The sequence below is a fragment of the Felis catus genome, chromosome A1 (genome assembly GCF_018350175.1).
Source record: "Felis catus isolate Fca126 chromosome A1, F.catus_Fca126_mat1.0, whole genome shotgun sequence".
In the NCBI taxonomy this organism is placed as follows: Eukaryota; Metazoa; Chordata; class Mammalia; order Carnivora; family Felidae; genus Felis; species Felis catus.
Window position 1 is genome coordinate 133,863,873 of NC_058368.1, and position 12,184 is coordinate 133,876,056.

The 12,184-nt window shown below is 38.7% G+C and overlaps 1 protein-coding gene across 20 annotated transcripts in view; it reads left to right on the forward strand.

Moving 5' to 3' along the window:
• Positions 1-12,184, forward strand: part of MAST4 (microtubule associated serine/threonine kinase family member 4) — a 565,494-nt gene that overhangs the window by 486,590 nt on the left and 66,720 nt on the right. For 14 of the 20 annotated variants that reach the window (XM_023257117.2, XM_045061519.1, XM_045061484.1 and 11 more), the window contains 3 exons: positions 990-1,059; positions 5,092-5,100; positions 6,536-6,614. In XM_023257117.2, the coding sequence (XP_023112885.2) occupies positions 990-1,059; positions 5,092-5,100; positions 6,536-6,614 (158 nt within the window). The remainder of the gene's footprint in view (positions 1-989; positions 1,060-5,091; positions 5,101-6,535; positions 6,615-12,184) is intronic. The other 6 variants (XM_045061476.1, XM_045061527.1, XM_045061510.1 and 3 more) reach the window with 1 other exon arrangement.

Genomic DNA, 12,184 nt, shown 5'->3' on the forward strand with positions numbered 1-12,184 from the left:
GAGTGTCCTGAACTGCCCCTCACCAGCTGCCTGCCAAGCTTTCTCAATGATCAGCAGCAGGTTGAGTGTTCTGATGGAGAAAGTAACAAGCCCCCAAGGAGCTGCTCTCTTTACAGTGAGCGGTCTGTGCTCCCCACCCCCCCCCCCGCCCCCCACGGAAGGATTTAAGAACACCCCCTGCCAGCCTTTGTGTGATAGTGGCTTTTAAAGCCTGCCTGGCCAGTCACAGCCCAGATGCTTAGGAGCAGGGGGACTGTTGAATAAAATATTGATAAGGGCTAATCCTGCTGGGCCACTTGGGCCATGCTGAGAGCAAGCTAGGTCATTTGGCAGGCTAGAATTCTACCACTGAACCACCCATGCACCGAGCTGGGTCGTTTGGGAAACAGGTCCAGACTGCTGGGTTCTTCCCAGGATTTTATGATCAGTTCTGACATTTCCACCTTTAAAATATGTACCCTGGAATACAAGGATTCATTTTCCAGACATGTACTCGGTTTCTGTTAATAAAAAAATACTAAGGCTGCTTTTTCTAAAGTAGAGAGCCCCCACCCATTTCTAAAGTAGAGAGCCTCCCCCTGCCACACACACACAAGTTGGAGCATACACTTCTACTTCCATCGCCTGTTTAAAATGTTAACATCTGCAAGACTAAGAATTAAGACACGTGTATATACGTTATTCTATAGTCCTGAAATACTGAGGTTATTAATCTGTGGAAGACTGCTGCTTGGTGATGAGTGAATGTGCTTATTTATATACCTGCGCACTTGGAACGCTGTGCTGGGACTCAAGCCCATTTGCTCTTCCGCCCCCGGCATACACACACCCCCCCCACCCCACCCCCAGCCCTGCTGCCAGCAAAACTAAAACATTCTTGGAGATGGATGTTTGACAAAAATGTACAGAAATGCATTACTTGCAAGAAGATGATTCTGGATGTGGGATAGGAATCTTGTTGTGATTTTTCCCTCTGTTTCTCTTTACAGGAAATAGCCCTCAAGATAGTCCAAGAAATTTCTCCCCCAGTGCCTCAGCCCATTTCTCATTTGCACGGAGGTAAGGACTTCCTTTGAGTTGAATAGAAAAGTGTTTTGTAGAAGATCCTGTCTCCCGAACCTCACTCTTCCTCATTCCCCACTGTTCCCTCCTGTACCTCTGCCTTCTGCCTGTGTGATCCTACCCATCGTCATATACGGCTTTCTCTGAAGCTCCCTGCCCAGAGATAGCTTTGGACCACTGCAAAACTTTGTTGTAAACACTCCTGCTTTAAAAGTTTAATAATGATATCTGACTCATACTGGAGTTACATGAACCTCTCTTGGTCCTTTCCTAGATGGTGGATTCCCATTGAGGGCAAAAAATGACTGTTTCCATTTCTTTCTCTTATCGCCGGTGCAATGCCTTGTGCTTGATGTTCAACAGATTATTACTGAGTTATCTGAGCTTACATTATAAGGATTTGATTGATTTACATGTCCTGGTGCAATTGTTTTTTGTTATTGTTGAAATACTTTTTTTTTTTTTTAAATGACCTTTCTTGGGGTCGCAGGGTATAAAGTCTAAGATGGCTCTTTATGTGAGAGAGTGAAGCCACCAATTTAGTAATCCCCCTATGAACTATAGGACATTTTATGTTTTCTCTTCCTATCTCAGTTAGAATTTGACACCAAGTATTGAAGATACATGTTATTTCTGGGTCATTCAGTCACGAGAAAGTCTTGTTGTTCAGAGGATCATGGGCATGTGATGTAACATCACACCTTTTTTGTTCTGGATCTTCTACTGGAAAAACACAGAGAACAAAATGCCCCTTCAGCTATAGGTCTCTGAATATTCAGGACAGATTCAGTTTATGGTCTGATTGTCCTGCATATTTGCTCATTTTTCTCAGAGACCTAACTATACCATGAAGTAGATTAACATAGCACTAATAAAGACTTGTGTGTAGGTTAAAAAAAATGGTTTTAACACATGTTACTAAGCAGCAAAACCTGGAGTGTCCTCACTGCCATTTGTCAGCACGTAATGCATTTACATTACTAAATCCAGAGAAAAGGATCTGTTGGCAGTATTTTCAGAATTCTCTGTAATTAAGATTCCCTTGTAAATGTCACACATTCCCCACTATGTGGTAAATGCCTGTGTGTGTAAGGTTCCAGGCTTCACTGTGGGCAGGACACAAGAGTATAAGACATGCTCTCTAAGGAACTTGAGACACCCCCCCCCCCCCCGCCCGACTTTTGGCCCTTTTCCAGCTTTTCTTCTTTTAGCAACTTGTTTTAAGCACTTTAAAAAAATGCAAAAATTAACAGGTCCCGCAAAGCCTGTGTTTGCCCAGTGAATATTAATTCATGATAATGCTGCTACTCTAAGTGGAAAAAAAAAACCTTACAAAAAATTAATAAACAAGAACCCACCATAGCCTTTAAAACATATCTCTTAAAAGAATGCATTTCATCACATTAAGTAGTAAGAAAAATGCAAATCTCATTACAATGTGCATTTAAGCATGACAGAAATCATAGTCTCTTCATCCTGCCTTATTTATAAAAATGAAGAAAACCTGATAATTAAGTGGGTGACTAGAGGATAGGTCAGTTTGGTTTCTGTGCTATTTAACAAAATACACAAACCCCCAGGCATATGCTAGTTCTTGACCAGTAAACCTTCAACCATGACACAAGATGAGCACAGAACTCTAGCCCATTTTGCATGAATTTACAGATGGACCTCCCTCTACAGTCTTCAAAAAGTATTAATTTCAGTTAGGACATGAGTGATCATCTTTTTAAACTTTTATTCAAGTAAACAGAATCCTACATTTGCTATGAAAACTCAAATTGGTTTATTTTTATATAACCTCTGGTGTGTCTGTCTTCCATCTTAAAGTTGATTTTTATTAAGGAGACATGGAACTCGTGGGTCTCCATTCCCTTCCATTTGGTATGCATTTTTGAGCCTTTAAGAAATAATACCATTTTTGAGGGTCTCACATTTTATTATTTTGTATATTCAGTTCAGCAGAGAAGAGATTGCTGTATTTTTTAAAACTATTATTGAGTGAAGGGGTAAAGATCAGGTTTATTAATGTTTTCTCATCTTATATATGTAATATATGTATATATACCCACCAGTAGACATCCCCTGTGATGTAATAGTTTAATTTCAGGCTGGAAAATATGACACTCGCTTGCTTTCTGCATCATCTAATACATATATTAAAGGTAAAATTCTCATACTGATTTTTTTTTTTACCACTGTGCTAAAAGGCTGAAAATGAGCATTGTAGTATAGTAAATATTTTTATTTTGCTAATAACTGTGATACTGATTTACAATCCATCCGATTACGGAATTAACATTTTTTTTTCCGGGGTGAGAAGATGGAGGTAATAACATTGTTCTGCCTTTCCCGGAAGGTGTGGGACTTATTTGGGAACTGCTTTTACTTAGGTTGGAAATATGGAGCCCTGAATACATGCCATAGGTGTTTCCTAGTTGGCTTGTTGTTGCTTACCAGAGTAAATCTCAGAATGTATTTGCACAAGCAAATTACTAGAACTCAGCAATCGCCTGCTGAGTTCAGGTCATAAGACGCTTGTTGAGTGCTGGCATAGTTCAGCTTGTTCCAGGATCAACCAGAATGTCAAATGTGTCACTCCAGGTGACTTATAACAATTAAATAAATAAATCTTCTTCCTCTTCATACAATTATAATAGCCAGGTTGATACTGGGACTTTTCATTCTTCATTGTACACTGTATTAATCTAAATTTTTGTGAGTCATGTTGAAATGCTGGGTTTTTGTGCCAATCTTTTTGTATTCTGTGTTCTCATCTGATGTTTTTCGCTTCTTACTTTTTCACTTAGTTTAACATTGAGAGATTTTTACCCACAGGAGAAAAAAAAAAAAAAAAGGAAAAGAAAAAAAATTACTCTTTAAAAAAGCCTTGTGGGGCGCCTGGGTGGCGCAGTCGGTTAAGCGTCCGACTTCAGCCAGGTCACAATCTCGCGGTCCGCGAGTTCAAGCCCCGCGTCGGGCTCTGGGCTGATGGCTCAGAGCCTGGAGCCTGTTTCCGATTCTGTGTCTCCCTCTCTCTCTGCCCCTCCCCCGTTCATGCTCTGTCTCTGTCTGTCCCCAAAGTAAATAAACGTTGAAAAAAAAAAATTTAAAAGATAAAAAAAAATAAAAATAAAACATAAATAAATAAATAAAAAAGCCTTGTTGCTTTGGCAAGGATGAAGTCTGTCTTCCGATAACATTTTATTGGTAGCTACTGCAAAGAAAAGACAGCATTGTTAGCAGGATCCAAATTGCACTTGTGTGATAGCCTTCTTGAAAAAAGAGGGCATGCTCTCTCTTAAGTACTATATGTAGCGTGTATAGTAACAGCTGATGTGCGGTTGTCATGGTAATGAAAACGCAATGGTCTTTTGTGCTCCATTTGAGTAAATAGACACAGAGAACTTGGGGAACTTCATGAGACATAAATTATTTCTGGTCCGTGGATGCACAGGGTAGTAAGTACAGTCTTGTTTAAACATCTTTTAGTTGTGTATTTTCCAGAGTAAGCAAATGTAATTTATGTTTCAAAACTAATAAGAACATGTCTTTTCTTGGAATTGTTCATTCATGTGAAATATGCTTATTGATACCTGAGGGAAAGGAGAGTTAATGAATCACAAAACAAAATCATGGTGGGGGAAATGGTGTCCCTCGTTCTTTCCAGAGACTAGATTCTGATAATTGCTATTAAATGGACTGAATAATTCTTTTAAAAATCATATCATTTTTTACTTTTAAAAATAGGAGGTGTTTAAAATATAAAGTACACCATGGAATTTTAAGTCTTCAATAAGTAGCCAAATAAAATAGGACTCACCTGTGTCCATCTTGAGAACCATGTTGTTATAATTATTGTCTTTTTAAACCTTTAACATTTTTAATTGCTTAAAAATATTTTTGAAATAATGTATGACTTATTTGTTCCCATTTCTTGTATGTGGTATATTTACGAACACTTTATTTTGCTTCTTTTTTAAAAAAAAAAACATACTTGATTCATTTGTACTCCAATCATGGTCACAGAAATGACAGGTAAATTTTACTGAAATTTTAACATTGTAGTATTTCTGTGATTCGTCCCCTTCAATTTCTCCATTTTGTCTTTGTGGACCATTTGCATTTATTGGAGGCAACATCCATGGTAGCCTGTGATTATATTTTCCCTTGAATGTAATTTAGTCTCAGATGTCAGTTTTTGTTTTTTTTTTTTTTTTACATAAACATCTAACTGTGACATTTCTGAAATTCAAGTCTAGTGCTGTTGAATCCTCTGACTTCAACTTACTGTGAATTGTGTCTGTGGTAAATTTGGTCTGCTCTTATCTCTCATTTGGTAAATTGGTATAATCACGCATTACAGAAAGTCTACATATGATATTCCCATCTAAAGAATGCAGTAAGGCTCTTTATAATGTGTGTTTTTCCTGTTTTTCCCTTGGCAAATGTGCATGTGTTTGTTTTCACAGTGGTATATGGTTTTGAAGTCACAGTCTTACTCAGAATAAATAATAAAGTAATGATTCCAGGAAACCAGAGATTTCAGAAAGTTCACTTTTGGGTGTTCCCTTGCAATAGTATTGTCTCTGCTGCTTCATTAACTCATCTGAGACCCTTGTAATGACCCTCACTCATTACCAGAATCTACCCCAGAGGTTACCCTATGACCATTTGGAGAGAAGAATCACCTCTTCAAGGACTCCTGACAGTTTTGCCTCTGTGACGGGGCCACGGTTGTACTCTGTGCATTAGGTTCTGTCACTAGTGGAGAATTTTCATTCTGCCCCTGCCATCACTGGCCAGAATGGGGTGCATACTCAAAACCTGTGCAAGGGGCTTTGGTTCCAACACTTTATGAAGCCAGGTCATGCCAGAAGGCAGTAACTCTTAAGAGATTCTAAGTATAGGGTCAGTCCCTTTTTTAGTGTGAAAGTAATTCGCTACTTAAGGCTTGAACCAGCCCGGAGCCTCACTAATCCCTTCCCTAGATGTGATGAGTAGGACACTTGCCTTGAAAACAAGTGGAGCATCTTTAGGCTGTAATGGAAGTCCCCACAGGCTCTGGTACCTTGCTGGAATTCAGGTACAAATTCCAAAAGATCCATGGCCTCGGTTATCAGTTTCCAGCTACGAGTATTTTTCCTCCTCCCTTTCTGTTTTTATTCATTTGAATCTGCTGAGTCTGACCATTGTAATTATCCCTGGTATTCATTTTGTCAAAGTGCGTTAGTGAGAGATCAATAATATGGATCAACCCATTCACTTTCTCCTTGTTTGGGTGTATTGATTCAGTTTAAATAAAAGTCAACCTGCTGTATAATGTTTGTTTACTCTGGTCCTTGCTGAACATTTCCTCATCCTCACTGACTGTATTTGTGTCATTCGTTTGGCTGAAAATACTCGGTTTCCCTGGAGTTCCCATGCAATGGTACTCCAGTGTTGGCCAAAGCTAATCTCCCTTTCTCACCAGGACTGATGGACGCCGCTGGTCCTTGGCTTCTCTCCCTTCTTCTGGCTATGGGACAAACACCCCCAGCTCCACAGTCTCTGTAAGTGCCTAACTTGTCTCATCCTCCTCACGGCCACACGGCTCTCTTACTCTGTTACATGGGAGATGTTTTCTCTGGGTGTTTCCTGGTAGGAGGGAGAAGATAAATTCTGCATGTCTGCCACTGTGAATGGGTTACTTCTCACTTGATGAGCTGACTAATATGAAAAGGACAAACTCTCTGCTACAAGCTTTTAAACCATGGTGCATAAATTGAGTTAAGTCAGTCCCAGGATCGCAAGTTTGGAGGAGATTGGGAGCTTTCGTTTTAATACCATTTGGTGTAGTTTGGGGGTGGAAATGCAATCTGGTTTTATTGCTTTGGTTCCACACCAGCGATGTCTGTACTGAAAATGCCATTAAACCTTGATGGCCTGGGTCTTATTTTCTTGTGTGTCTTAAATGGAGGGATTTTTGTTTGTTTGTTTGTTTTGGTTGTTTTGTTTCTTTGTTTTTCTCCTCCAAAGAAAAAAAAATGGCAAGCCTTAAATGTGTACCTTCTAGGTAAGGTGTTTTTTAAAGGGGAGATTAAAAGAATTTAGTTGTAAGTTAAGACAAGGAGACAAAATGAAACCCTGAAGATGGAATAGAGGAAGAAGGATACCCTTGCCCCAAACTGTAACATTTCAACAAGAGCCCTAGCAATTAATGGAAACAATTCAGTAAGTTAGATAGATGCTTTCTCAGGTTAAATTAGTGGTGTTGTGGGATATCTGTCTTTGCCAAGCTTCAGAAGCTGGTGGTCATTTAGAAAGACCAGGTATGTTGTAGGTATTCAGTGAATACCTAATGGAGTGGTCTGAACGCCCTTGAACCAGCCGGGATGTGGACTTGATGATTTCAGATTTCCCTCTAATCTGATACATTTCCATCTTCATTTTGTCAAAATCCGTGGTCTTTTGTGTAGGGTTTTCATCCGTGGTTTTGTTGCGGTGGTGCTGGTTATTCACAAACCCCAACACTGTGCTAAGCATATAGATTCAGCCATGTAATAGTACTTGCATTGAAAAGACACTACAATTAAGTTTATAAACTAACTGGTGTCACCACTGCTTTATATTATGTTTCCAGAATTCCGTATGTAGTATAATGTGAGTTTTCTGGAGCACCTTTAATACTGCCGTGTTAAAATCTTATGGATTCTTTTTACCATCTCCTTGGTCATTTTTTGAGGAGAGGTAATTTATTTTCCTATCCTCTGTTCCATTCTGCTGTGGTATGTGAGCTTATTGTCCATTTAGATAATTTTGGTGAAGCGTCCTGACAGTCTTGAGTAGTTTCAGTGACAAAGAAGGCTCACATCAGGAAAATGTGCTTCAAATTTGTAAATGGTTTCAGTGGATAAAACTGTCACTAAAAAACAGTGAAGTCACCCTTGGCTGCTGTGTCCATAACCATCAATTTTTTGTTAAGGTTTTTTATTTTTTTTTGATAGAGAAAGGAAGGGGGATGCCTGTGAGCAGTGGAGGGGCAGAGAGAGAGAGAAAGAGAGAGGGAGGGAGGGAGGGAGGAGAGAGAGAGAGAGAGAGAGAGAGGGAGGGAGGGAGGGGGAGAGAGAGAGAGAGAGAGAGAGAGAGAGAGAGAGAGGATGAGAATCCCAAGAATGCTCCGTGCCGTCAGCCCCAAGCCCAACATGGGGCATAATCCCATGAACCATGAGATCATGACCTGAACTGAAATTAAGTCAGATGCTCAACTGACTGAGCCACCCAGGTGCTCCTGGTTATTTGTTATTTTAGAGGTTAAAAAGTTGGATAACTCCAGTGTGAAAATGAATGCCAAAACTGATCGACCAAGGAAAAAAAAGGGTAATTAACTGAAATTTAAGTATTTTTCTTCTACAGAATTTTTGGCAAGTCTCTTGTCTCCAAATTCTTCATTTCAGCTATATGACCTTGATTTGCCCTTCAGTCAAGTTTTATTGTGGTTTGGATGCAGAGATTTGTTGCTTGTAGGAAAAATAGGGAAGAGTGCAAGATCTTTCATCGTTCCATCTCTAGTAAATCATACACCATTTTAAAGAGCAAATCTCTTTTTAAAAAGGGGGAATTAGCATAGAATTGGACCTTGTTTGGTACAAATAAAAAAACCCAGTTGTTTGTAAGCACTTATTACGTGCTGGGCATTAGTCTAACTACTTAGAATGCATTTTAATCCTTGTTTAATCCCAGCAACAGACCCTGTCGTATAGTTGATGTTATTCTCTTCATTTTATGGATCAGAAACTTGAAGCACAAAGAATGAACTGAGGGGCTTTATTAGTTTATTAGTTTATTAGTAAGAGTACCCAGTAAATGGTCTAGACTCTGGGCTCATGGCTCTTTTGAAGGAATTTACATGGTGTTTCTTAAAATAAACCTTTTAATTAATGAACATGACCTGGCCATCTGTCATAATGGAATTATCACCATCCTTGACTTCCATATGTAGTCTAAAGAAGAAACCACCCAAGACAGTTTATAGTTACACACACACACACACACACACACACACACACACACACTCACACACACACGCTCTTTCTGTTTCTAACCAACAGCTTCCAACCAGAGGTAACACAGTTTTTCTCTTACATGTTTATTAAAGAAGGTGGCACATATAATTATTAACCTCATATTCCCAATTTTTCTTTCAAGATAGAATTTTAACTTTCAAAATTACTTTTTGCCAAATGATGTAAGGAACTGTTAAATCTCTGAAGTGTAGGTTTTGCACACCTAACAAAAGTTCAATTATCTCTTTTCTCTTGTTGGTAAAAGTAATGAGTGAAGATTTGACAAGCTCTTTCTCATTTCTCTTATTTGGGGGGGGGGCTTGTCCTTTAAATTTTGGGGCAAAAATTGTGCAAAACTGCTTAGTAGTTTCATTTCCTTTTCTTTCTTTTTTTTTTCAAAATATGTATTTTACTTTATTTTTAAATAATCTCTGTACCTAGTGTGGGGTTGGAACTCATGACCCTGGGATCAAAAGTTGTATGCTCTGCTGACTGAACCAGCCAGGTGCCCCTCTTCTTTTCTAAATCTGATCCGAGTCGCTCTCAGATTTTCACTTTCTGGGTTAATTGTTAGTCACTTAGTCAATCAGAAATGCACTTTAGTTATTGTTTTGAATAGAAAGATAGAACACAAAATTACACTTTGAATATATAGCTTCAGTTTGACATATGATTGTGTTGTTAGCTGAATTCCAGAACTACTTAAGCTGAAGTGTAAACATCAAATCTTTATCCTTTGGGTATTATAGCAACTGTAAAACCGGCAAGTGTTAAAAATGCTGTATTCTGAAATTGAAAAGATTTGGTCATAGGAAATTAATCAGTCCTTCCAGAGAATATTTAGTATTGTAACTTCTTTTAACTTCCAATTTTGCCATTAAAATTAATTTGTGGAACTTTTCCAAGATAATATTAAGATCATAAGTTTTCATTTTAAAATAAGTAATAGGGAACCACAGCAGTAGGAAGACATTCCCCCATATATTTAACAGATAAATCATTTTCTACAGAAGAGAAAGAACGGAAATAAGAATATAAATACCTGTAAATGTATGAGGTATGACTATAAAATGGTATTCCTTTTAATAAATAACAAGTAAAAAATGACACATGCTTGTGAATACTGTCCTTTGCAAAACGGTTATCTGGAGAGACGAAATGATACCATTATTCAGAACATTTTGGGGGAAGTCTTCTGCAGCTTTTTTATGTAACTCGTTACTCTTGGAAAGTAGGTTTGATTTAGGACACTACTAGAGTCCTACGCAAACTAATTGGGTGATGAGACCCACTGATACCACATTTAGAGAATATGCGAGAAATACAAAGTGATGAGACGCAATATATTGGGAAACCCCCAGACAAATGATTGAAGCTCTCCTCACAGCAGTGCCCCCCGGGTTGCTTAGACCAGTGGAGGCATCTTCTCAACAAAGTGTGTAATCTTGAGAGCGACCTCTGCGTCTCTGCTGTCCTGCCGCTCTCACTGACTTTGAAAGTTCTCCACTGAGCGAGTCCCTGGTCTCTGCTGAAACCTATCCTTGGACTTGTCCGTTGTCAAGTATCAACTCCCTTTTAGGGCTGTATTTGGTATCTTTGGAACCCCTGGGGCCATTTTGCTGGCCTACAGTTGTCCCCACTGCCATAAGCCCATCCTGTGTCACTTGGATTTGGTGATACCCTCGTCCCATTTGGACACTGCTGTTCCACCTGAGATGAAACAGGCTTTCTTCCCGGAGGACCTCCCTGCCTCCTCACTTTCTTAATAGTGTTCAGGTTATAACCCTCACTCATGCCACCGCATCGTTCATTTTGCCATATTCTGTAAACCCAGGGCACATAACTTACGGAGTTCAGCTCGGTGGCTGGGTATTTGATGTGACCACAAAATTTTCCTCTCAGAGTCAACACTTGTTAACAGCTTGTTACATTTGCTATGGCTATTTTTAAAATAAATTGTTATTTTGTTTAATAAATGTTAAAGATACAAAGAAAGCCTTTCCCATCCAATACCTTTCTCCTCCTTGCCTGCCCAGAGGGAACTAACTCTCCTGAAGTTGATTTGTGTGGTTTCCATGCAAGTACAGGCCCTAGATACTTTATATGAAACTCTAGAGCCCAGTGAGTCTTGGAATTAATTTTCATGTTTTAGAAAGGTAGCATGATCCCTGTGCTGTACACAGCAGCCCAACAGCACCTGGCCAGCAGTGCATAATCAAATATATTAATATTTCTGCAGCAGCCTTGAATGAACAGTCACACTAAGTGGATTAAATACATATTCTAAATAGCTTTCCAATCAGTCCGGCCGATGCCATGCCATCACAAGGATTACTGTAAACTTATGAATAACCTTCAGGGTTTTAGGGTTTTGAAATCTTGGATACAGAATTGCGCATATCGATTTACCTCTGAGACCTATGTATAGATTTTTAATTCTCTTTTTTTATTTGCTACTATCCTTATCTTCACTTTATCATTAGTGCATCTCTCCTGCTTGCGCTGATTTCATAATTCTTTTCCTGATTGTTGGAGTTGATTTGGTTTGTGTTTTATTTGTTTCTTCCTACTGAAAAGTGTTTAAGACTGTGCCTGTTCTTTCTGAGTGGAGATTTGGTTTATCTCATTACTCTTTCTAGTAGCGTTCTCATTTTTATGGCTTATAAAACAGTCTCATTACATTATAAAAATTCCTCTTCGTCTCAGTATGTACTTATAAGGTGTTTTATAATTTCAAGGTATGAGGGCATTTTTAAGCTTTAGTCATTAATTTCTAGGGTTGCTTCATTGTGATGCTTCAGTGTTTATGAAGTGTATTATTAACCTAATGACAGGTTAAAAAAAAACCTGCTAGAACTGAGATTTCAAATGAGTGTTACCTTTACAAATACGCTTATTCTAATCATGGTTCTGTTGCTCAAAAACTTCTCCGTTTTGTTTTGTTTTGTTTTGTTTTGCTTTGCTTTGCTTTGCTTTGTTTTGAGAAGTGCTTGTAGAGTTTACCTCTCAGGAAAAACAAAAAGAAAAGTCTGTTTGCTTTAGAGTTAAAATTCTCATATTGATTAAAAACTGTTCTT